General features: G+C 42.5%; 1 protein-coding gene across 2 annotated transcripts in view; it reads right to left on the reverse strand.

Annotated features, from left to right (window-relative positions):
• Window positions 1-27,619, reverse strand: part of LRP5 (LDL receptor related protein 5) — a 248,458-nt gene that overhangs the window by 165,860 nt on the left and 54,979 nt on the right. For both annotated transcript variants that reach the window (XM_073347077.2, XM_073347076.2), the window contains exon 3: window positions 5,414-5,611. In XM_073347077.2, coding sequence (XP_073203178.1) covers window positions 5,414-5,611 — 198 coding nt within the window. The remainder of the gene's footprint in view (window positions 1-5,413; window positions 5,612-27,619) is intronic.

A 27,619-nucleotide genomic window follows, 5' to 3' on the forward strand; every position in this document is an offset into this window, starting at 1 on the left:
TTTTAGTGTCATAAACATAAGCTAAATTTTCATAACTGTTTTGAAAAATTACATACAAATTTTTACATACATTTGTATATGCAAAGCTCATTTTATGCACATACATTAGGTAAGTATTTGCACATGCATATGCAATGGTCACTGTATGCAAAACTTCTATGTGCAGTTTTGGAGGTAGAGTTAAGGCTGCTTTGAAAATCTGACTCTGTAAACAAATCAGCAAGTGATTTCTCATAGTAATAAATCACTAAAGGAATAAAGAAAAACCTAACCTTTTAGTATTCTTACCTTCACTTTCCACCCTTTGCTGTAATGCCTTTCCTAGTAAGGATGATGTCTAAACTTGTGTAACTTTCTAGTTCTGGAGCATTTGTATTGAACTATGCACTGTCTGTACTTTTTATTATTTCCTTTATACATCCTTTATACAACAGGTTCCCCTCCCTCCTGGATTATGTGCCTTGAACAACTGAGTTCTGTATGATTTACTTTCAAACTGAAGCCTGCTAACACACAGACAGATCACTCCAGTAATTTTAAATCCACTACACAGAATGCAAATGACTGGTTTATTTGAATTGTGAAGTGATAGGGCCTTGGGGGGAGGGAAGGGATTTGTAGTACTGAAGGATTTATTTCTTGACAAATTTCAGGTGAAATTTATTTTGTTTTGTTAAAAATAAACAATATTCAGGAATAAAGCAGCCCAATGCTATTTCAATGTCTCTTCTACAATTATTTTCAAGTTTGAACTGCAATATCAATCTAACTGGTCACCAGATGCCAAAGAGTTTACTTCATCAGTTTTTGATTTTCTAAATAAATTTATCAGTGGGGAAAAATTAAACAAAAATCCCATAAATATGCACTATAAAGATCAAGATCAACACTCATGGAATTTGATAAAAAATAATATACCACAGGCCTAACATTCTAGGAAGGAGAATTTATCATACAAATGGCAGTAATATAAATTATTTATAGCAGACTGAAATTCTGACACTAAGTTTACTACACAGTGGACTAGTGCCTTTATTCAGCTGCATGGACTCAAGGATTTTCCAGAAATGTGCATTACATTGGGCTACCCTGACACCTGGTGCATATTCATGCTCTCCAAGACCAGCTACTAAAGTGTGCAGTGCAGGCGTATTGTTGAGCTAAATGGATTTCACATCCAGAGCGGGGCACAAATTAATTCAATATCTGTATTAAAATGCCATTTCATTTATGGTACAATATAACTGGAAAAAGAAACCATGTGCTAAACTGTCACAAGACAATTTGGACAGAGTTCCTTTGAACTCTGAGTTCCCACAGTATTCTTGTCAGCAAGTTAAGGAAGTATGGGCTGGATGAATGCACTATAAGGTGGGTAGAAAGCTGGCTAGATTGTCGGGCTCAACGGGTAGTGATCAATGGCTCCATGTCTAGTTGGCAGTCGGTATCAAGTGGAGTGCCCCAAGGGTCGGTCCTGGGGCCGGTTTTGTTCAATATCTTCATAAATGATCTGGAGGATGGTGTGGATTGCACTCTCAGCAAATTTGCGGATGATACTAAACTGGGAGGAGTGGTAGATACGCCGGAGGGGAGGGATAGGATACAGAAGGACCTAGACAAATTGGAGGATTGGGCCAAAAGAAATCTGATGAGGTTCAATAAGGATAAGTGCAGGGTCCTGCACTTAGGATGGAAGAATCCAATGCACAGCTACAGACTAGGGACCGAATGGCTAGGCAGCAGTTCTGCGGAAAAGGACCTAGGGGTGACAGTGGACGAGAAGCTGGATATGAGTCAGCAGTGTGCCCTTGTTGCCAAGAAGGCCAATGGCATTTTGGGATGTATAAGTAGGGGCATAGCGAGCAGATCGAGGGACGTGATCGTTCCCCTCTATTCGACATTGGTGAGGCCTCATCTGGAGTACTGTGTCCAGTTTTGGGCCCCACACTTCAAAAAGGATGTGGATAAATTGGAGAGTGTCCAGCGAAGGGCAACAAAAATGATTAGGGGACTGGAACACATGAGTTATGAGGAGAGGCTGAGGGAGCTGGGATTGTTTAGCCTGCAGAAGAGAAGAATGAGGGGGGATTTGATAGCTGCTTTCAACTACCTGAAAGGGGGTTCAAAAGAGGATGGCTCTAGACTGTTCTCAATGGTAGCAGATGACAGAACGAGGAGTAATGGTCTCAAGTTGCAGTGGGGGAGGTTTAGATTGGATATTAGGAAAAACTTTTTCACTAAGAGGGTGGTGAAACACTGGAATGCGTTACCTAGGGAGGTGGTAGAATCTCCTTCCTTAGAGGTTTTTAAGGTCAGGCTTGACAAAGCCCTGGCTGGGATGATTTAACTGGGAATTGGTCCTGCTTCGAGCAGGGGGTTGGACTAGATGACCTTCTGGGGTCCCTTCCAACCCTGATATTCTATGATTCTATGATTCTATGAAATGGAAGGCCCTATTTGGATTTGAGCATTCAGGATACTCGCTGCCTTTTTCCTCCACAATATAAGCGAATTAAACACTACTTACTAATTATTGTCTGAACATCCTTGCACATGAATAATTTGGAGTGAAGTCAATGGGAGTTGTGTGCACAAGGGAACCACAGGATCATATTTAAAACTGAGAAATAACCAAAATAACCTCTTTTAAAAAACAAACCATTTCAGATACATTAAATTGTGCAGAAATGTCAGTTCATAGTGAGATAGCACACGCCCTAAAAACTCTGAATCAGCTACAAGTCTTTGAGATATTATCCCATACCTGAAAAGTTTCCCTACCTCATCACTACCTCTGGGGCTCCCTCTGTGTTACTAACTTTGTGATTATTATTACTATTAATAGCAGCACACAGCTCTTTTAAAGCCCTTTGTATCAGTAAATCTCAAAGCGTTTTAACAAAGATGGTCAGTATCACTGCCCCTATTTCACAGATGGGAAACCCGAGACGCGGTATACCTTTCTCTAAAGCACTCTGGAATACAGTTCACATGAAAGATGTACTACATTTTATTTTATATTATACTGGTATAAAAAGAGATGCATAATACAAAATCTATCTGAATTTTTAACAGGTTGGATAACTGGCTTCATAAGAGGGAATTTTTGGTTATCTGAAATACACGAATCATGTATATTATACAGATATACCTATAATTTCTATTTTGCCCTCGTGTTTTTTCTCCCATTGGGATAGCAGTTGTTACCAACTTGAGCCTCCGTTCTGCTATGTTTTAACATTAGACCCGTGGCCCAATCAACACAGCCGCAGCCCAAGTGACATCCTCAGGGTCATACGGGGGTGTGTGACCGCTGCATTAGACAGTTTACATCTCCAGGATGCTTTCCTTTAGAGCAGGGGTCTCAAACACGCAGCGGGCGTGGGGTTGTTTTCTGCAGCCTGCCAGCTCCCCGTGGCCCCCTGGTCCCCCATCATTTACCTAGAGCGGCTCTGGCCTCGTGCGCACCGGGGGTGGAGCACCGCTCTGAGAAGCAGCCAGGACCTGGTGGAGGAGGGGCACAGGGGTCTGTGTGTTGCCCTGGCTGCACCTCCAGGTACCTCCCCCGGAGCTCCCATTGGCCGCAGTTCCCCATTCCTGGCCAATGGGAGCTTCTGGGGAGGTACCTGGAGGAGCAGCCAGGGCAACACACAGACCCCTGTGCCCCCCACTCCAGGTCCAAGCCGCTTCCCAGAGCGGCGCGGGGGCAGGGTAGGCAGGCAGGGAGCCTGCTTGGTGCACGCCGGGCCAGACCTGCCCCCTGAACCCCTCCTGCAGCCGAACCCCCTGCTACACCCCACACCCCTCCTGTACCCCCTGGGAGCAGGGAAGGGGCAGAGTTGGGGTGGGGATTTCAGTAAAGGGGATGGAGTGGGGGCAGGGCCAGGGCAGCGGGGGGGGCGGTCAGTGGTGCGGCCCTCGGGCCAACGTACTCGTCCTCATGTAGCCCTCATGGTCATTAGAGTTTGAGCCCCCTGCTTTAGAACGATGGCCACAATGTCAACATCGCAAGTGGGGTTTCAGGACAGAGAGAAGATTTAAGCCGGACGATGGAATTCTGAATGCTTATGGTCCCTTCACTTTAAACAAATGCTGTGCATGTGTTTAAGATTCAGTATGAGGAGCACACACACAGCTTCACGTACATGCAGACAGTGCATTAGGTGGTGTTGGCATTTAAGATCTGTGGCAAAAATTTTCAAAAAAGATACAAAGGGGAGTCAGGTGCCCTATTGCCCTTTTTGCCTTTAAAAATAATTCTCCCTTTATTGTAGTAATATTAAATAATTTAAAAATTAAAAAGGCCAAACAAATTAAGTTCACAGGAAGATTTACTTCTCTCATGCTCTGCTCAACAGGAGGATATTTGACTGTTTAATAAAGCACTTCTTGGATACCAAAGTTTGAGGTCTAAATAACAGGATAAGGTCCTTTTAAATTAAGGTAGTGTGTTTTGGATTATTTCAATCACACCAGATGGTGTTTTGTTAATCTGGTAGATGTACATGTGGCTACATCTTAAAGCCATTGGGAGACTGAAACTGGTGCAGAATGCAGTGGGTTGCTTATTGAGTGGGGCATCTTGCTGGAAGCCTATGACACCAGTGGACCAGGATCTGCATTTGGTCTCTGGGTGGATTTTAAAGTATTGGTTACAATCTATAAAGCCCTAACAAGCCCAGGACCAGCCTCCCTGAGGGATTACCTCACTCCCCATGGCAGACAACCACAGTTGTGGTCAGCAGGGAAGCTCTAGTAGGATCCCCTTTGTAATAAAACAGATGGGGTGACTGGCAGGGCATTCTTTACAAGAGCTCAGAGCTTCTGGAACCTGCTCCCAACACTTAGTCCAAAACAGCACAAACTTGATGACTGGGCATGCTGCAAAAGATACTTGTTCAACAGGATGTTTGGAGAAGGCTGAGGGATGTTCCCAATAATGCTGAAGGGGTGGAAAGGATTTCTGTAGGTGGCTAGCTAGCTGAGTTCCTGTTAAAATAATTATTTTAACAATGCTGGAACTTTACTATATCATTAATGATGTGGTAGGGCACCTGGAGCCTTGGATAGGCATCTGTAATCATTTTAAAATATATAAATGTGCCTAGAGCAGAAAAATTATACTGTGGGGGAAGGCTGTAACTGGCCTACAGTAGAATGCCGATGCAAATATTCTAATTATTCTTTAACAAAAATAGAACCAGTCATATGAATGCCAGGAATCAATACATATTCACATGCAGGCTAATGATAAAGGTTAGCAAGATTAATAAGGTAGATATACACACAGTTATAAATGACTAGTGAAAAAAGCACTAGCATAAATGCTAGTTATGAAAACGCAAACATGCAAGCATACACGCAAGTGCACACACCCTTCTCACAAACTGATACAGACCAACGGGAAACGTACCTAAAGGAACCATCCAGATTTGCTCTATGAATGAAACTCAGCTTTGCATCAGCCCAGTACAGCTTCTGCTCATCAAGATCTATTGTGAGTCCATTAGGCCAATAAATGTCTGAATCAACAATTATTTTTCGAGTGCTGCTATCCATTCCTGCCCGTTCTATTCTGGGTGTTTCTCCCCAGTCCGTCCAATACATGTACCTAAAAAAAAAAAAAAAAGAGCGTGTGTTAAGAAGTTAAAATGCTCACTCATTGAAAGCAGCAATCACATCTGAAGTTTAAAGTGTGATTTTTAATATTACTGTACAGTGGCATAATTACACAAATACCCCAAAGCTTTTACTAAACAAACACACACAAACTTAAACCAAAATTCCAGTGGTTCCAACAAGTTCCTGCAATAGGACAATGTATTTCATAAACTTTCCACATTGTATGAGAGATTACCATTCATCTCTCAATCTTAGAGTAGAGTCGCAACGTCAAAAGCATGTACAACTGTGTGCCGCATTCGCGGGCTCAACTACTGCAACTGCATGTACTAAATCACATTTACACATGCAAGCGACCAATTGTGCATCCAGCTGGCCAATTAGCTCATGTAATTATAGTAACTGCGCTCAAATTTTTGCAAGTCTGTGGACCACAAGGAAAGAATGAAGGTAAATGGCAGTGTTCCTTTAAATAAATAAACAATGTTTCTGTATACTAGCTACATCTCATTTTAAAATTTTGGTTTATAACAATCAGTTCTTTCTTTCTTTCTTTTTCATACCCAGGCTTGAGTTCAGGATTCTGGTTTTCCTCAGTTAGCAGCTTATGATTTTACTATCACCTAAAGCAGTATGAAGGAAAGAAAGCAAACCCTTGCTCTTGTGTTATCAGCATCAGCCAGGTCACCCCAACAGCACAGAATCTGGAATACAGACATCACCAGGTGAAAGCCCTCTTAGTTCACCTCATATTTATATTTAACTTTTAATTCTATGTGCATAACTCTGAAAGAATATATGAGAAGCAAGAAACATTTCCCTTCCCTCACAGCTAAGATGGGACCTTAAATCATCAGAGTTATACTCAAAACAATGAGGAGTCTGGTGGCACCTTAAAGACTAACAGATTTATTTGGGCATAAGCTTTTGTGGGTAAAAAAACCCCACTTTTTCAGATGCCTGGAGAAGTGGGTTTTTTACCCACGAAAGCTTATGCCCAAATAAATCTGGTAGTTTTTAAGGTGCCACCAGACTCCTTGTTGTTTTTATGGATACAGACTGACAAACAAGGCTATCCCTTTGATACAAAGTTATATTGATAGTACCAGCCGCGCCTTCCCTCACCCACAAGTGTGGCCACATTCATTCTGGTGTAAGAGTGCTTTTTTAAGAAAACCCAAACAACAACAAAAAAAACCCCATCACTTTAGTAAGGGATTCAAGCTAACCCAAAAATGCCATTCTATATACTGGAATAAAGGTGTCCACAATGGGGAAGAGAGGGTTATACCAATATAACTGGTAAAACTCTCAGGTAGACAGGGCCTTCATCTGAGTTCACCATCTGCAAAACGGGACTAATCATACTCCCTTCTCTCCTACCCCTTGTCTTTCTTGTTTATTCAGTCTGCAAGCTCCTCAGGGGAAGGATTGTCTGACAGTAGGTGTATTTAAAACACCTAGCATAATTGGCCCCTATATTTTGGGAAGGGCCTCTAAATACCGAACAACAACAAATGTTTCAGTTTACAACTAGTTAAATAAACATCTAATCTAATGTAGTATCCAGGGAGTTGAACCGTTTTCCAACTATAGGTATAGAAAATTATAACAATGTTTGATTCAATGTAATAAATTCAATGTAATAAAACAAAAACAAAAAACCATTGAAGCTAGCTGCTGTATCACAGGGGACGCAACAAACCACTGGAGAAGGAAACATGGGGTATAAATTTGATTTATAAGGCACCTTTGGTGAAGTGTGCCCAAGGCATTTAAATAGCAATCATAAAGTGTGCCAAATTAGAAATAAATTCAAGCATGGATGTAATATGCTGGGTATAATCTGAAGTTACACAACGCTGGTTTCAAAAGCAGCACAGCCATTGGAGCAACCATCCCTTTATGACTTGTAGCAAATGCCATTTGTTCAAATAAGTCATAAAAAATTGTCTATTAAATGTCACCTTTTCAAAGATTCAAGATAATAAAGTGAAGTCTTAGAAACCTAAGTCTTAGGAGGTAGCACAGAAAACCACGTTTTCAAGCAGGTGCCATTTTCTTACCATTTCATTGACATTTAAACAAGTTTTCTATTCACAATCCTGTCTAGAGGACTTAAAAGTAATTCAGTAACTGTTGAGCAGCATTTATCTTAGAACAAAGAGAAAAGAGATCACGGGAGGGTAAGTGGGAGAGGCAGACTGGCCTTCCCTTGGTTTTGTTTTCCCAAGTGCATACATTCAGACAACTCATATCTTTCGGTGTTAGTCTCCCCGTCAGAAATAATCAATTATATTTGCAGCTGAAACATGTCATGAAGAAAGGCTTGAATGCAGGGGGGAAATAGGAAGTTTCAAAATTCCCAAAAGTTAAAGAGTAAAAATTAGGGCTGTCAATTAATCTCAGTTAACTCAGGCAATTAACTCAAAAAAATTAAATCATTAATCGCAGTTTTAATTGCGCTGTTAAACAACAGAATACCAATTGAAATGTATTAAATATTTTTGGATGTTTTTCTACATTTTCAAATGTATTGATTTCAATTACGACACAAAATACAAAGTGTACACTGCTCACTTTATATTATTTTTATTACAAAAATTTGCACTGTAAAAATGAAACAAAAGAAACAGTATTTTTCAGTTCACCTCATACAAGTACTGTAGCGCAATCTCTTTTATCATGAAAATGCAACTTACAAATGTAGATTATTTTGTCACATAACTGCACTCAAAAACAAAATAATGTAAAATTTTAGAGCCTACAAGTCCACTCAATCCTACTTCTTGTTCAGCCAATCGCAAAGACAAACAAGTTTGTTTACATTTATGGGAGACAGCACTGCCTACTTCTTATTTACAATGTCACCTGAAAGTGAGAACAGGTGTTCGCATGGCAGTTTTGTAGCCAACACTGCAAGGTATTTACATGCTAGATATGCTAAACATTCGTAGGCCCCTTCATGCTTCAGCCACCATTCCAGAGGACATGCTTCCATGCTGATGACACTCGTTGAAAAAATAATGCGCTAGTTAAATTTCTGACTGAACGCCTTGGGGCAGAAATGTATGTCTCCTGCTTGGTTTTACCCGCATTCTGCCATATATTTCATGTTATAGCAATCTCGGATGATGACTCAGCACATGTTCATTTTAAGAATACTTTCACTGCAGATTTGACAAAATGCAAAGAAGGTACCAATGTGAGATTTAAAAAGATAGCTACAGCACTCGACCCAAGCTTTAAGAATCTAAAGTGTCTTCCAAAATCTGAGAAGGATGAGGTGTGGAGCATGCTTTCAGAAGTCTTAAAAAAGCAACATTCCTATGCAGAAACTACAGAACCCGAACCACTAAAAAAGAAAATCAACCTTCTGCTGGTGACATCTGATTCAGATGATGAAAACGAACATGCATCGGTTCGCACTGCTTTGGACCGCTATCAAGCAGAACCTGTCATCAGCCTGGACGCATGTCTTCTGGAATGGTGGATGAAGCATGAAGAGACATATGAATCTGTAGCCCATCTGGCATGTAAATATCTTGCGATGCTGGCTGCAACAGTGCCATGTGAACGCCCGATCTCACTTACAGGTGACATTCTGAACAAGAAGCAGGCAGCATTATCTCCTTCAAACGTAAACAAACTTGTTTGTCTGAGTGATTGGATGAACAAGAAATAGGACTGAGTGGACTTGTAGGCTCTAAAGTTTTACATTGTTTTGTTTTTGAATGCAGTTTTTTTTGTACATAATTCTACCTTTGTAAGTTCAACTTTCATGATAAAGAGATTGCACTACAGTACTTGTATTAGGTGAATTGAAAAATACTATTTCTTTTGTTTTTTACAGTGCAAATATTTGTAATAAAAATTATAAAGTGAGCACTGTACACTGTTTTCTGTGTTGTAATTAAAATCAATACATTTGAAAATGTAGTAAACATCCAAAAATATTTAAATAAATGGTATTCTATTATTGTTTAACAGTGCGATTAATCGCGATTAATTTTTTCAATAATTTACTAGCCCTAATAAAAATTATTTCTTCTACATCATCCATCTAGTCTAGTACCTTGTCACCAGCACTGGTCCTTAACAGATGCTTCAGAAGAAGGTGTAAGCAATCCCACGCTGGCAATCATGGAACAACATGGCTGTGTAGGGACATTTTCTTTCTAACAAGGGTCAGTTAGTGGTTGGCTTATGCCATAAAACATGCACGTTTATATCCCTGACATTTTTACCTAATGTGACCTGTGGAAACTGTTATTCCCTTGTCCAAAAAAGATCCACTTGTTTCCTCTGGCCTTGGAGAGAGATACTGGAACTGAGGCAGAAGCCAATGTATTGGAGTGTTCATATTTGATTACATTACTTGACAGAAGAAGTGAACAGATTGCATTCCACTGTTGTATGTGTCAGTTTAAACAATTCTAGGTTGTGGTGCTGTAGCTGTATTAGTCCCAGGATATTAGAGAGACCAAGGGGATGAGATAATATCTTTCATTGGACCAACTTCTGTTGGTGAAAGAGAAGCTCTCAAATTCTGTGTAAGCTGGAGAGCTTGTCTCTCTCACCAATAGAAGTTGGTCCCATAAAAGATATTACCCTCACCCACCTCATTTTAAACAATTTGCACAGTGGTGAGAGCCCATAAATGGATACTTTTATTTATTCTAACAAAACGAAAATGAACTATCAATGTCAAATCCTTTTCTGAATCCCACTAGGCCACTGGCATCAAAAACTTTTGACAGTGAGTTCCACAAGTTAATTATGGAGTGAGGGGGAGAGAGAGAAAGTTTTTCCTTGGATTGGTTTTCATTTGGTTCCTTTTAATTTCATTGGATGCTTCTGCAGTCCAGAATTTTGAGAAAGAATAAACTCTGATGTTCCATAAAGTACTTCCCAAATACACCTCCTATTTTCTCCCCTATTACGTGTTATCTCTGAATTACATAGTCTTAATCTTTCCCTCTCTCCTCATTTGGAATTTTTTCCCTTGCTTGTAATTCAAGTTCATACAAAATATGTAAACAGAAAGAATATGTCTGAAGCTTAGAAAATGGTTTTGGATCCTCAGAAGACGACATTGAAGTGCAAAGTATTCTTTATACGGCCTGATTCAAACTCCCCTGAAAACAATGGTAAACTTTACATGCATTTTTTTTTTTTTTTTACACCCCTGAGCAACACTGCTAGGTCAACCTAAGATTTAGGTGTAGATCAGGCCTACATTAAACTTAACATGCGTCAGCTGACATCTTCCAAATCCTAGCCTACATAAGGATACTGTGACTAGGCACTGCTGCTCTGAACTCAGATATTTTGGGTGAGGCAATAGCCTTGATGCCAAAATGTCCTGGCTTCTGTGGATTTATACTAGTTTAATTGTATGGTAATTTTTTTTTTTTTTTAAAGGAACCACCAATCCAGTGCAAACTGTTACAGAAGAGTCAAGAATATCTTACCATGCCCAATCGGAAACCTGCAAATTAAAAATGACTTTGCACTATATTAAATAGTTATAGTAACCCCTCACTCATCATGAATATATTTAGATTTATAAATACAAACCAAAAAGGAGCTCTAAGTGTCCATGACAATTATTTAAAAGTAAACCCAAAAATAAAACCAGCAGCAACCTCCTGCATGCACAGCAGGAACTAATTAAACCTTACAGAAGAAGGAAACAAAGAAGGAAAAATATGCCATCTTCCCTAAAAATACCCCTTCAGCAGCATCTTCCGATGAAGCTGGGAAGCAAGTTCCAAAGCCCAGGGAGTCCTGAAGAAGCACATCCTGCCAGCAGCTGCCTTTTTCTTTTATATCAAAAGGGTTCCAGCTTGGGAGACTCTGATGACCCCAGCTGTGGCCATATAGCATGAGCTGATGCACAGTTCCACAAGAGGACAAGTCTCAGGCCATGCAGAGCTTTACAGGACTAAACCAAGAAGTTACACAATACAACTGGAAACCCACTGCATGAAGTTTGCTTGATTTGCCTGCACACTAACTATACTCCCAATATTTAGCAGATTCATTCTCAGCCATGTGCACATGACTCCTGTAGAATTCAAGAGGAGTTGCACACATGCAGACTTCAATGGGAGCTACACGCAGACATACCTAACAATATAATATGGTCCAAGGGTAATAGAAACTGCAAGGAATGTCTAGCAATTCCCAGGGGCATTTGTCAAAACAAATATCACTAGATCAACAGGCAGTGAAATGGTAACATTATCAACATTTCTGCAATGGGTCATTTTTCTCTTATACTTGATCCCTTGTGTTTTTTAACCTGTAGTACAAAAAGGTGCCATGTAATACCAACTTCTATTTTACAATCCAGTTACTATTATTCTGCATATCTGCATTAGGCATGAGTACTATCATTTTAATGAGTATGTTGACTGGAAAGACACAGTAGTTGTTTTTAAAAATGTTTCCTATTTTATATAGAATTATACAGCTCCATTACCACAGTATCTGTGACCACCTGGGCATTTGATGCATTTATTCTCATCACCCCGTCAGGTAGGGAAGGGCCATTATTCCTACTATACAGATGAGGAACTGAGGCACAGTCATGCTAAGTAACTGCCCAAGATCACATATGAAGTCTGTGTGGAGCTGGGAATTGAACCTATGTCTCCTTAGTCCCTGTTACTAATCATTGGCTCATCTTTCCTCCCAGCGTAACACCTTGGCTGTTCTGATTTTGTACCGGTCAAATAATCAGAAGTACTACACAGAGATCTATATCATGCACTAACTAATAAAACGTCACATTTAAAGTCTTTGTCTATGTGAGAATACTAAGATCACAAAGTACGGACTTTTTTACCCTCCTTCTGTCTTACAGAAAGTCGTAAAATCAGTTCAAATCAAATTAAGTACAAATCTGATCCTGGCTGAGATATTGTATGCCAAGGTGCAACCCAAAACAGAAATTATCTGGGAGAGTTATAAACCCCAGGAAAAAAACAAGTTTATTATGGAAACACTGACATAAGCTTAGCTAAAGCAGCACTAGCAAACTCTGCTGGAACAATACCATTAGAACAAGAGTTTACCAGAAGAGTCCGGACATTAAAATAGGTCAGCGTAGGTCTGTGAAACAAGCTCAGAAATCCTCAGGCATTCTAGGAGACTGACATGCTCACAAATCTAGTTAAGCGGTGTGGAAAAGAAGCCAGCTGAGAGGGTCTTTTACTGCTTTTACCGTAACTAACCAAAGAACTATGCCAAGGGAAGGGAGCGGGGGAAAGGCAAGGAGTTGGAAGTTCATCTAGAAGCCTGAAATTCACAAGCAGGAGAATGGAAGAAAAAACGTTAAGCAGCAGGACTACTTAGCATGAACGCCTGGTAATTAACAAATCAGCATAGTCATAAAGCATACCTTTTTAGTGTGAGGGGCCATGAATGTGTTACTGGAACGTGAACCTGTTGCATGTAATGAAAATATTAAAAAAAACTTTTCCCGATGTGATCACAATTGGCAAGATTGAGGCTTTAGGCCCACCCTCAAACTAACCCATGGATCTGCTAAATAAAAGAACATCGGAGTCTTCTATTGAACCTGTTTGCGCCAGTGAAACAGCTGTGGCATGGTACCTGAGAAATCTCAAGAGCAGAATTCAGTGGAAAAAAAAATCCACATTGATAAAGCGATACTAAATTTTCCTAATTCATGTAATGTTCAAATACAGCTTTTACATTAAGCACTTTGCTTTTTCAAAGCACTGTATGCAACATTTATCAATCCTTATAGGAACATAAGTAAACAATACCTTCATTTTTCGGGACGGGTATACTGTGGCAGAAAGCAGCAGTGAGGTGCCTAATATGACAGCAGCGTTGCCTAGTGGATCAGGCACTGAATGGGACACAGGAGACCTCGGTCCTATCCATAGCTTTGCCACTGGCCTGCGGGGTGAACTTGGCCAAGTCACTTCTACCCTATATGCCTCAGTTTCCCCATCTGTTAAATGGGGATAATACCACCTCTGAAAAGCACTTTGAAAGTCTACTGATGAAGAGAGGCAGGTATTATCATCATCATCAGAAACTGGAAGAGCTAGGATTAGAACTCAGCTGTTTGAATCTCATTCTCTACCATAGGTATAAATCTTATAAGTGACAGGCCAACATCCTTCCTGACTATGAGCCATTAAAACAATTAATCACAACAGGATGTGCCACTGCCCAGTAAATAATGGACTTAAACTCGCCTGATAACAGGTATTTAAACCAATTTAAGAACATCCACTTACGAAGGCTGCAATGATTACTGGTGCAACATGTGTGTACACAAGACCTAAGGCACCTAAATGAAGTAGCCAGATTTTGTCAACTGCTCAGCACCCAGCATCTCCCACTACTCACAATGGAAGCTTACCACATGACAAAATCTGGCCATTTTATTTAGGTGCTTATATGGAAGTTGTGTTCTTTTGAAAAATGTGGCCCTACTTCTGGGTGCTAAGCACTTAAAGTTCTGAACCAAGGTGTCATTTATGATTTTTTACAAAAAATTCACTGGATATAATAGGCTTCCAGGAACATTACTCGCTAGAACATATTATGGGTGTTAATTTTACAGAGTATCCAACCCTGAAGGATAAACACAACCTGCGTGACTTTATTTAAACTAACAAAGCACCAGAGTGCTTCCATAAAAGTTACAAGTTACAGCCATGGGTAAAGATGCTTCAGACAATCATCCAAAGCTGACAATGTTTTAAAACAAACAGTCCCATAATTGTGCCTTAACAAATCACAGTGACACATTTGATTTTATGCACCCAGCTCTGCTTCCATGTGGATAGCAGCTGGAAGATAAGAGCATGATAACATTTGCCAGGCTCTGCAGAAATGATTAACATTCAGGTTACAAATAACTTTTATTTCTTTATGAACCCCTCAGACAGTTGCAGAGGTAATAAAAATGAGGCACTTTTAGGCAGGAGCACACATTGGCCCACAGCCGGCACAGCGATCCTCCAGCGATCAATACACACCATAAATGTTTCACCAAATGAGCTGGGAATAAACAAGCTAAGGTGACTGATCCTAAACTTATTTTACTTCTCCTTTAAGGATACAAGTGCTTCTCATCACCTCCTCCTCTTTGGGTTTTGCCCCCCCTAGTTGGAGGTGTTTCTTCATTATGCTTTTCAAATTACATTAAAACAAAAATAGAACACAGACAGCACTGACTAATGCTGGCCCTAAACTGAATCATATTTTGTTAGACTGAACATATGCTGGGAACAAACAAATTAAAACCCACAGGAGCTTTATCAGTGAGAAAAGGTAGGTCTCTTTCTGAGCGCAAAAACACTTCTGAACTATCCAGTCAAACCTTTGTAACCAAAAGCTTACTAGACTCAACGGAGCTAATAAAACCTACCCTTAACTGGCTGGTCCAGCAGTCAAATAAGCACAGTAGCTCAAAATTTTATTACCAAAGCCCCTATTCAGGAGGATAATTAATCATATGTGTAGTCCCGTTGAAGACAATGAGTATTTAGGCTGTGGGACATGCTGAAGTATCATGCTGAATCTGGGCCTCAATGGAGTTTAATGAGTCTGAAGAACATGATTGATAGATGCCTGGAAAAATGGCCAAATTGCACTCCCAGGGCCTCTATTTTGCCTGCTTAGCTCATTTAAAAATTCCAGGTGCAGGAGCAAAACAGGATGGAAACCATACTTCCTTTAGCATAAACCTGCAGGTCAATTCTTATTTCCTGATATTTCATCCCTCCTGTCATCAGGAAGCTGGAAGAGTTGTGCCATCTCCCCAGATGAAGCACTGTGTCACTAATCTTAGAGTCCTGTCCTGTCCCATCCATCCATCGTCCCCCCAACACACACACTGGGCCAGACTCTCAGCTGTTGTAAATCAGCATATCTCCATTGACTTCAATGAAGCAATTCTGATTTACACAAGCTGAGGATCTGCCCTCGGATCTGTCAGTTACGTTCCAGGGATGCTGAGTTAAATACGTATCTAAAACTTCTGTTTTTTGCCCACTACCAGTCCATGTGAGTAAAAAAAACCCTCAGAAAATAAACAAACAATCATCACCAGAATAAGAAGAAATCTTAACATCTTGAGCACTGAATGATGCAGGGGCCTGCATAAAAAATAGGATATGATCATCTAGTACACTGGTTTTAAAACTTTTTTTTCTGGGGACCCAGTTGAAGAAAATTCTTGATGCCCACGACACAATGGAGCTGGGGATGAGGGGTCTGGGGTGTGCAAGGGGCTCAGGGCTGGGGCAGAGGGTTGGGGCTGCAGGGTGGGGCCGGAAATGAGGGGTTCAGGATGTGGGAGGGGGGTCAGGGCTCTGGGTGCATGGTCTGGGGTGGGACCAGGGATGAGGGGTTTGGGATGCAGGAAGGGCTCCGGGTGTGGGAGGGGAGCTCAGGGCTGGGGCAGGGGGTTGGGGTGCGGGAGGGGGGCAAGGCTCTGGTCTGAGGTTGCAGGCTCTGGGGTGGGGCCAGGGATGAGGGGTTTGGGGTACAGGAAGGGGTTCCGGGTTTGGGGGGCTCAGGGCTGGGGCAGGGGATTGGGGCACGGGATTGGGGAGCGGACTTACCTCCGGCGGCTCCTGGTCAGAGGTGCAGCGACAGGCTTCCCGCCTGTCCTGGAACCGTGGACCACGCTGCGCCCCAGAAGCAGCCAGCAGCAGATCTGGTTCCTAGGCAGAGGCTCGCAAGCAGCTCTGTGCAGCTCTCGCCCCCAGGCCCAGTTCCCCCCCACCCCCAGCTCCCATTGGCTGGTTCCTGGCCAATGGAAGTGTGGAGCCGGTGCTCGGGGTGGGGGCAGCATGCAGAGGCCTATGGCCCCCCTGCCTAGAAGCCGGACCCGCTGCTGGCTGCTTCCGGGGTGCAATGTGGTGTCGGAACAGGTAGGCACTAGCCTGCCTTAGCTGGGCAGCACCGCTGACAGGACTTTTAATGTGCTGACCAGAGCCGCCAGGGTCCCTGGGTGCTAAGCAAGGCGACCTGGCGCCTTACATGCTGCTCTGAACTCTGAAAAACACTGCTCTAGTAGAATAGCGTGTATGTACCCCCAGGAAGGTGGAAACATTGTTGCTCAGGCTACCTCATTTTTACCTTTTCCTCACTTTCAAGCACTTCACTTTGCAACCTTGATGTTCACTGAACGTAGTCCTTTTTGTATGGAATTTCCTGTTCTAGACCAAGAACATGGAGCTCTCCGTCAGAAGAAATACGAACCACCATTAATCTTGCCACATTCAACGCCAATCATAAAATGGACCTCTCTGTGCTCAGAATAGTACCCTCATTCTCAGGTTCATTCCTTTAAAACACAGACAAACACATGCAGCCTAAGCCTGCTTCTTCGTGATTGAGACGGAAGAGAATACACTCATTTATTAAATAAAGGGAGGCGCAGAAACACTACAATGACAGGGATCATTATAAGTAGGGTCCTACCAAATTCACAGCTGCGAAAAACTCGTCACGGACCATGAAATCTGCTCTTGACCATGAAGTCTGCTTTCGACAGCGAAATCTGGCTATTGCAGGGGGGATCGCAGTATTGCCACCTTCACTTCTGCGCTGTCTTCAGAGCTGGGCACCCGGCCAGCAGCTGCCACTCTGCACTCTCCAGCCGCCCAGCTCTGAAGGCAGCATCACCACCAGCAGCAGCACAGAAGTGAGGATGGCCTGGTAAGAGGGGGTCATCACTTTCTGCAGGGGGGAAGGGCCAGCCTTGCGGGTGGGTAACGTGGACAACTGACCAGGGTGCTGTGATCGGGGGGGTGGGGGTGGCCACAGCAGCCCAAAGTCCCTTTAGCCCCCAAATTCTGGGCCCAGAGTAGGGAGGGGCAGGGCTGGGAGTGCCTCGGGCAGGTGCTCCTACCTTGCGCGGGGCTCCAGCTGCTAGTCCAGGATGGACTGGGGAAGGATGGGACTTCCTCTTCCCCTGCGTGGGCAGCTCCCAGGGCCAGGTCAGACCCTCTTCCAGAAACCTCCCCTGGTGAAAGGAAGCACCATGGCTGCTATCTGGGAGTCCAGCTCTGAAGGCAGTGCTGCTGCCAGCAACAGTGCAGAAGTAAGGGTGGCAATACCTCATCCCCCTACCATGCCCCCTACCTCATTCAATAAAATACCTCATTCCCCCCTTGCGACCACCCCCCACAACTCCCTGTTGGGCTAGGACCCACATGGTTACACCACCGTGAAATGTCAGATTTAAATATCTGAAACCATGAAATTTAAGATTTTTTAAATCCTATGATTGTGAAATTTACCAAAATGGACCGTGAATTTGGTAGTGCCCTAATTATAAGTACCTGGATAGACAGGTCACATCCTTGCATATGCACTTTAATCCATTGCATGGATAAGGGCAGGACTCCCTATGAATTTTCCGAAGACTGCACAGGAATGCACACAATCAATACACTTGGACAGCCTCTTACCAAAGCTCATTACAAGACACGGTGTGAATGCAAAACTTAAAAAAAAAACCTTTTTGAAACTTTCAAAAATCAGTCTTTTTTAGCCAGATCACAAAAAAGTCACAGATGTGGCCTCTTTCTGCCAAGTTCTAAGTGTCTGCTTCAAACCTTTATGGCACTGGGAGAAATTTTCAAAGTTACCTTAAGGGTTTAGGCACACAACTCCCAGTGACTTTAGCTTTTAAATCCTTTTGGTTTGTTAGAAAATCCAACCCTTACAACTGTTAATTTTTCAAACAAAAAAAGATTGCCCACGCTGTTTATTATGGTTAAGGCAAAGATTATATCATGGAAGTCGTGGAAGTCATGGAATCTGTGACTTCCAATGACCTCCATGACATTGGGGGCCCCCACAGCTAATCAACTGCTGCCGGCAGTGGAGGAGCCAGCAGCAGCCAAGCCTCCGTGGGTGGTGGGGGACCCTCTCGCAGCTGCCCTGCAGCTGTGGGTGGCAGGACCCCCACAACTGACCTGCCACCGCCACTAGCAGTGACCCCTGAGCTGCCCCCCCCAACAGCTCCCAGCCAGCAGCCACAGAGGCACCCCGGAACTCCTCAGCGGCCGCGGGTACCTCCCCACAGTTCCCCACCCCCAGCTGCCAGTGGCAGAGGGAGCCCAAAGCTGCTAGGCAGCAGGGCCCCCATCCCCCCCACAGCTCCTCAGCCTCCGCTGGCAGGGCCCCACACACAGTTCTCCTGCCATTGTTGGGGGGGGGCGGCACAGTTTCCAGCTCCACAGGGCATCAGGGGGACCCTTCCCAGCCACTGGGCAATGGGGTCCCTGCAGCTCCCAGCCACTGCTGCGGGGAGTTGCGGGGCAGGGTGCTGGACCCTCCTCCCTTCCCATTTTATCAGGGATGTTTTAGCAGAAGTCAGGGACAGGTCACGGCTTCCGTGATTTTTTGTTTATTGCCTGTGACCTGTTCATGACTTTTACTAAAATATCCATGACAAAACTGTAGCCTTAATTATGGTAAAGTGTGACACCCACCACAAAACACACACCCCCCTTTCTCAAAAATGGCTGACCTGTTTCTCCTCAAACTTTAACGGAAAACCAAAACAATCACTCCTAGGCTAAGAAGAAATCCGCCAAAAAAGTTATAAAAACAGGAAAGTTATAAATAGTTGACAAGACCACTGAGAATGGGCTTCATAGTTTGAGTGATCCTGTAAAATGAGCTTCACGGTCAATGCTCAGCAGAGAAGATACCATGAACGACGTGCTACTGAGTATTTTCCCTTGAGATTTCTGAGATGTGATAAAGAATAATTATATTTAGAGAGCGTTGTTTCCCCCCCCCACCCAATTTGCAGACATTAACCAAGTCTCTCAACAACCTTGTGAGGTACAGAAATATCACTCCCATTTCATACATGTGAAAATTGGGGAAGAAAAGACTGGAAATTTATCTAAGGCCACACAGTGAGTCCGTGTTAGAAATGGAATCATAATTCAGGAGGCTCCTAGCTCCCAGTCCAGCACTCAAACCACTAGACCACACCCTTTTTATTTATAAAGGACAATAAAAGAGAATAAAGATTTAGGGGGAAAAGACATAGCTCTTGGCTGAGCAAATCACTCTGGGCAGTAGGCCTTGGATTCAGCATCTACCATGAATACCATATGTGCATATGACTGTGAGAAAGAACTGAACTGTTGCTATGAAATAAAATCTGATCTATTTTTGATTTATTTTCCATCCACACATGGTATTCTTATTAAACTACTGTCAGCACTTTCCCCCCTTGTGTACAATCTGATTTTTATTTTTTTTTTAATTCTTTCTGAGAAGCCTTTTGCAGAAAGCAGGTATCTTGTCAGTCACTAAGCAAATCAATTCTAAAACTTGCAGGTTGGAGCAGGGCTTTGGAGAAGGATTTACAGGATCCAGAGATGAGGCTGAAGACCCTGGTGAGGGAAGGTAGCTTGCTGGACTTTTGCTACCCCTGAAAGGGGCTCACTTTTGACTGTGTGACTTGGCTAGAGGACTGAGCCACTGAAGACCTGCCTAGTTAGGTTGGCAACCTCCAGAGGGTGCCAGGAGCAGGGGGGAAAAAGGATTGCACACCCAGCCAACAGGAGGCACTCATGAGGGGAGTGTCATCTGTCCCGAAAGAACTAATCTGCAATTCAAAGTAGAATTCATTTTTTGCATCATATTCCTGTAAGAGAGACCCTGCTACCATCCTTAATTTATTTCTGCTTCAGTGCTTCCTAAAACAAAAGCTTTATGGGAAATAGTCACAAACCACTGTTAGGCACTACTCTGCATTTTTCTAGAGGTAACAGTTCTCTTTAGCTCAAACTGATCATTAATGGAACTTAAAATCAAATCCATATGAGGTGGCAGCACATCAAAAGACATTAATCTATTAAGATATGCCTTAGAGGAGTGAAATGAGGCACTAAAGTAAAGAGCATTAGATTAATGTATTGTAGGAGGTGCTGAGTGGCTCAGGGCTTCTCTACAGACAGAGCAGCACCAGTTTAACTTGCAGTGCAATTTTATACTGAATTAGCTACGTTAGTTCAAAAGGCTGTGTGAAGACTCATTTCAGTATAAACCAGTTTTATTTCACTTTAGCTAAACCAAAATACAGTAACTCCTCACTTAAAGTCGTCCTGGTTAACGTTCTGTGACATTGCTGATCAATTAGGGAACATGCTCATTTAAAGTTGCGCAATGCTCCCTTAAAACGTTGTTTGGCAGCCGCCTGCTTTGTCCACTGCTGGCAGGAAGAGCAGCCTGTTGGAGCTAGCCAGTGGGGGCTTGGAAGCAGGGTGGACCGGCAGCCCCCCTGTTAGCTCCCTGCTCCCCTAAGTTCCCTGAGTGGCAGCCACCCAGCAGGCTACCAATTGCTGGGCAATTCAGCTGTCCTTCCCCGCACTGCCATGTGCTGTTCCTGCTCTCTGCCTTGGAGCTGCTCCCGGGAGCCTCCTGCTTGCTGTGCAAAGTTGAGGGGGGGGGAAAACGAGGGGTGCTAAATGTCAGGGTATCCCCCTCACCCCCATTCCTTTACCCCATTTCCACAAAGCGGGGGGGGGGAGGGAGAGACAGACAGACACGACAAGGCTCAGGACTGAGGGAGCTTGCTGGCAGCAGCGGTTGTCTCAACTTGCTGATTTACTTAAAAAGGCAGTGTATTTAGAGTGGAGTCAGCCTACTTAAAGGGGCAATGCTCCTCTCTCTCTCTCTCTCTCTCACGCGCGCACACACACACAGTGTGTCTCTGTCTCTCTCTTTGCCATGCTGTCTCCCCTCCCTCCATTCCTGCTGCCTCCTAGAGTGTGAGGCCACATTAACAACTTGTTAACCCTTGAGGGCTCAGGGGAGTGCTAGTTCATCATTTAGCAGTAAGGCATTCCCTAGGAAATATCCCACCCTCTTCCACCCTCTGACTTCACCACCTCAACCAAGCTTCACAATCATCATTGCTGTGTACAGTATTAAATTGTTTGTTTAAAACTTATACTGTGTATAGATAGATAAAATATAGTCTTTTGTCTGGCGAAAAATATTTCCCTGAAACCTAACCCCCCTATTTACATTAATTTTTATGGGGAAATTGGATTCGCTTAACATCGTTTCACTTCAAGTAGCATTTTTCAGGAACATAACTACAATGATAAGCGAGGACTTACTGTAAGTCACTCTAACTGAACTAAGTGTTCAGACAGGAATTTGCACGTTTAACTAAATCAATATAAGTTTGTGGACAGTCAACCCCTCCCTACTCTAATTGTTCCAGTTATGCACAATACCTAATGAGAACTCAGAACTGCGTCTTTAAGAATATTGGCTTCTACTGCTTCTGTCTCTTTGGCATCTTCTGCAGTAGGAGCTGATGGCAGAACCCAGTGCAGAACCCCAGCTTTACCTCCTTACCATTGTATCATAAGCAGAGAATGGGCAGCAGGTACCCAAAGCCACTTTTCATGCATCAGAACAACCTCTTTGCCACTCCTATTTAAAAAAGGATGCAGTGCAGAGTCAAAACAAATAGTGGTGTATGTTGCGGTTTAAAAACCATGAGAGGTTTAATTTTTAAAGGCAATCAAAGCTCTCAATAATTAGGACAGTGTCCAGTTATTAGGGTAATGAACCAGTGACAGCTTGTAACATTGGTATCCCCTAGCAGAGCTTTGTGGAGGATAGCATTTCTATGGGGAGGAGACTACTATCCTGCATTTTCTCCCCTCTCCATGCAATTTCCATTCAACCTCGCTGTAATGCAATTTTTTTTACCCTACGTCTGAACCATGAGTTATGCTTAGTGGTGGGTGTTTTTGAAATTGTCACCTGTTCACACCCGGGAAAAGAGAGTGGGGAAAAGAAATTAAAGAGAAAAACGAAATTGATATTTACAGAGATTGACTGTCACCATATCAAGGGCACCTAACTGAAGTCAAGAGTGAATAAGTACCTTCCCCAGCAAAACAAATGAAAAACCGCAAGTTCTTCTAGTATACTGCTGTCTGCAGCTATACGGCCATACTTTATATCAAAAGCTTTTTAGCATTGAGAGATTACAGCCGTATCAGAAGGCTGGATATAGGACTTGTAACCAATGTTATGGCTGACTACTTTTCTTACATTATTCACAAACAACTCTGCTTTTCATACTTTCATCCCAATTACCCTATATCAATCAATTAGCCAACAGTTTCAAAATAGTTTTATACTCAAAGTTTATTAATGACATCTATGTACTGAATAAGCTAATCTTTGCCTTTCCAGGAAGCACTGTAATCAAAATAGTTTCATTCAAAAGGCACATCTCCTTAATTTTAACTATAATTTAAATTTGCCATCAGTAATGGCACACATTGTTTAAAGGAACCCTTTTCTGCTACAGTTTTTAAATGTTTTTTTCTATCCTGCATTTGTAATATTTACAGGTCTGGAATTTCTACTGATTTTCTTTTTTTGCCACTCCTGTTCCCCCAGTGGTTTGAATGGAACTAAAATTAGCTTCACACTAGGTTGTCAAAACATTGTCTGCAGCTACATTGTCTGTAGGTTGCTACATTGTATGTAGCACTTTACTTTGATTATTTTGGGGTGAGGATCCTGTCACAGACCAGGACCCTACCGCGCTAGTTGCTGTACAAACACAGAACAAAAAGAAAAGGAGTACTTGTGGCACCTTAGAGACTAACCAATTTATTTGAGCATAAGCTTTTGTGAGCTACAGCTGAATGCATCCGATGAAGTGAGCTGTAGCTCACGAAAGCTTATGCTCAAATAAATTGGTTAGTCTCTAAGGTGCCACAAGTACTCCTTTTCTTTTTGCGAATTCAGACTAACATGGCTGCTACTCTGAAACAGAACAAAAAGACATTCCCTGCCCCAAGCAGCTCACTATCTAAAGAGAAGAGATGGATACAGACACATAGGGGAGTACAAGGAAACAATATTGGTCAGCCTGATAAGCAGTGGTTTTAATGCACCAGCAGCCTAACTATTGTCAAGTCTTTTTGTAGGCTTCGCAGCAAAGGAGAGTTTTAAGGAGCGTTTTGAGGAAGATGAGTTAGTTTACCTTACCATGCTGACATATGTTAGGTCTCAACCTGTCACAGCATCTCAACATGTGCTTAACTTTAAATATGTGAGTAGTACCACTGACTTCTACCCACATGCTTAAAGTTAAGCACATACATAAATTCTTTGCTGGATTAGGACCTTAGTATATCAGCATCAATCACCAATACAGCTCTGGACAATGTGTTTAAATGCTGTGGCAAATGCAGTGGTGAGCCACACCAAAACAGCTACAGGCTGGGTTTGTTGGCTTTTAGCTGCACTACACTAGAGAGATGGGGTAAGTTTGTGTTTTAAAATGAGATTAAATGGAAAGGACCAAGTATGATTACAAGCATTTTTGCAGGTCAAGCTCAGATCCTATGAACCTTTCCCTTTGAGAAGGAAATACCTTGTGCAACCCACACTAACACAAGTGGAACTTTGTCCTCCTCCAATGGCCATTCCACATATCAAGATTTATGAGTCTACTACACCTTCAAACTAGTGGATTAGTGCAGGTAGCAAAGGTTCATGTTTTAGATCCAGAGGTCATAGGTTCAGTCCCCCTTGCCAACAACCCATTCCATCCAGGGTCATCGCATTACTTTAGGATGTGAATGTGCATTTTTTTTTTAAAAAACATGTTTTGATCTGAGAGCTTCCTTTTGTTACAATAGAGGGAAAACTTTAAATCCTCGCCCATTAATTTGAAGTCATATTATTACATTGTAATTCTACAGAAACAAAAATATATGAAAACCAGGAAATCAGAGTTAGAGTCCTTTGTGAAGCTTCTGATCCTGAATCCCCACCCGCTGTACACCTAATAAGAATATAACTGCAAATGATGGTTGAGATTTTTTTCAAAGCAGTGCAGAAAATTTAGCCATACATCTTCCATTGAAGACAACTCAGCTTCACTTATAGCCTAAATTGGGATTTGAATTTGGATGTTTAGAAACAAAATACCAGTGCACTCACTAATCCATTGCACTCCACCTGCCCTTTTACAACTCGTGCCCAATTTTAAAGTAAGTAAAACAATCTGTTTACCACCTCGTCATTCTCCTTAGATACCATGTATGCACAAACGGGATCCAACAAGCAGGCTTTGAAGTACATGGGAAAGAATGCTATATTACGTATTAAACAGCTGTATATTATTAATATACTGTCTCAGTGCATTAGAAAATCCTGTACTGATTACAAGAGTTTAATGACTTTCACTAGTTCTTTGAAGGATTTATTTTAATCTTTACATGCAGGCACACATATGGTCCGACACAGTCTCTAGGTGTTGGCCTTAAAACACAATTTCCAGAGAGAAAGGAATTTGGAAACACTCCCTGATCATCACTTCCAGAATCAGGGAAAGGGTAGAAGGATCAAGAGAGTAAGACACATCTCTGTTATCTCACAGGCTAGAATTCAAATTGATGTTGGTATCTCCCATTATTTTTTTCGTCAGCTTCAGCCTAACGTTCTCTGTGTTTCTTGCTTAAAGCAGTGACCATTTTTTGGAGAATTACTCCCTGTTTACAACAGCATGGGGGTATAGCCCAGGGGTTCTCAACCTTTTCCCTTCTGAGAGCCCCAACATGCTATAAAAACTCCACAGCCCACCTGTGCCATAATAGCTGGTTTTCTGCATATAAGATCTAGGGCTGGTGTTAGGGGGTAGCAAGCAGGGCAATTGCCTGGGGCCCCATGCCACAGGGGCCCCTGCAAAGCTACATTGCTCAGACTCCAGCATCAGCCCCAAGGGTGGGGCTCAGGGCCCTGGACTTCAGCCTCATGCGGTGGGGCTTCAGCTTTCTGCCCTGGGCCCCAGCGACTGTAATGTCTGGCCCTGCTTAGAGGCCCCCCTGAAACCTGTTCGCAGCCCCCAGACCTCTGGTTGAGAACCACTGGTACAGTCTATGAACAAGAGGCAATCAGGGAACATGAAAACAACATTGGCTGCCCAAGAGAAATATGTTTTCTAGCACCTGGGAGGCTAGGTTGCCAGACCTTTGGTAAACTTTATTTATGTATGTGCTAGAACCTTCCAGAGCATTCAGTTATTCAAAATTCCATACCATGGTGCTGAGCCTGCAAGCACATATGCACCTGTGTAACTAGCACAGACTAGTTGCGTATATTAGATCTCATCCAGGGCTCTTTAATATACCCAGAATGATGGTACTCCCACGTTTACTGAAAATAGACCAATGAACATTGTTAAATAGCAACTTGCACACTGATCACCAAGCTACTTGGTTTTCCCTTCAGTCATTTGCCACACCAGGTCCTGCTTCCCATTTGGAAACACAGAAGGAACATAGTGGCTGCGACACCGACGTCTGTTAGGAGGTCACAATGCCCCAAGTTTGAATCCACCTTAGAAGCACTATTCCAGGCTGTCTGCAGATTTGGGCCCCATTGCACTGCTTTACTCTCAAAGTTCTCTTCACGTTCAGACGATCTAGAAGCTATTTTTTTAAATGAAAGAGTAAGAAAGGAAGGATGGTCACACCTCTCCTGAAACCTGTTTGCATCCCAAGGCTGAGAGAACTCCTGATTTAAACTGTTTACGGCCCTTTCCACCTCCGTTCAAGATATTTGCACCTCTGCTAACTGGATCTTCCTACTGAAATTGAAGTTTTACTTTTTAAAAAAAATACAGCTCCAACGGGTTCTGTAGGATCTGCATATTGCGATATGTACTGAGGCAGATTTAATAGATCCAGGATTCCTTATCGTATCCTTTCCAGTTTTTGACAATTTGTTTTCTTATCAGCTCTGATAGTAAATCCACATTGGTGGGCCCTTTAAATGAAAGGCTCTTTAAGCTAATTTTGTCACACTGCCTTTTCAAAGGATAGCACATTTGAGTTCTCCTGTTACATTTTAAGTGGTCTGTACTGCTTCTAATTTCCTGTACTCTGATGATCTCCCAATCTTTGCATGTGCACACATGCACACACACGCAACACTTTCTATCTATTTTTTTTTCTTTACGTTACTAGGCATACCAAGCAACCTCCCTAAAATTAGTTTGGGCAGTTTTCCAGAGCAGTAGTTCTCAACCAGGAGTACATGTACCCCTGCGGGTACGCACAGGTTTTCCCAGAGGTACATTAACTCATCTAGATATTTGCCTAGTTTTACAACAGGCTACATAAAAAGCACTAGTGAAGTCAGTACAAAACTAAAATTTCATACAATGACTTGTTTATACTCCTCTATATACTATACACTGAATAAGTACAATAATTATATTCCAATTTATTTTAGAATGATATGGTAAAAAGGAGAGCGTCAGCAACCTTTCAGTGATAGTGTGCTGTGACACTTTTGTATTTTTATGTCTGATTTTGTCAGCAAGTAGTTTTTAAGTGAAACAAAACATGGGGGTGACAAATCAGACTCCCGAAAGGGGTACAGTAGTCTGGAAAGACTGGGAACCTCTGTCCCAGAGGATAGCATCACTAGTATCCCCCACTTTATACACATTTTTGTTTCTATCTTTAGGTCCTGTAACATAGTATCATTTAAGATTCATTGCTCCTCTGCTTTGGTATAACCCACACAGGGGCATGATCTAACACTGTCCATACCAACTTTGTATACTTAAGATAGGAGTTAACGGTAGAAAAACTAAGATCTAGGCTTGAGTATAAGCACTGACTATATGAATAAAATGTAGTCTCTCTCCAGGATGCTGTCTCTCTTTCGACATTAAATGCATTTCAACGATACCTAAAAGCTCTGTCATGTTTTTTTCCCCTCCCGTACACACACATGCAGGGTTTCTGACTATCTAAGTCTGGGATCCCTTTTCTAAGTAGGTTTGGGAAACATGAAACTACAAGGGAGCACTAGGCAGAATGCAGGCACCCCTACAACCTCAGTCCTGACCTGCCATACTCCTGAGAGTCATTCTAGGCCTCTTCTGAGCAGAGTGAAGCGGTGA

Source organism: Lepidochelys kempii, chromosome 6, assembly GCF_965140285.1.
Source record: "Lepidochelys kempii isolate rLepKem1 chromosome 6, rLepKem1.hap1, whole genome shotgun sequence".
NCBI classification, from domain to species: domain Eukaryota; kingdom Metazoa; phylum Chordata; order Testudines; family Cheloniidae; genus Lepidochelys; species Lepidochelys kempii.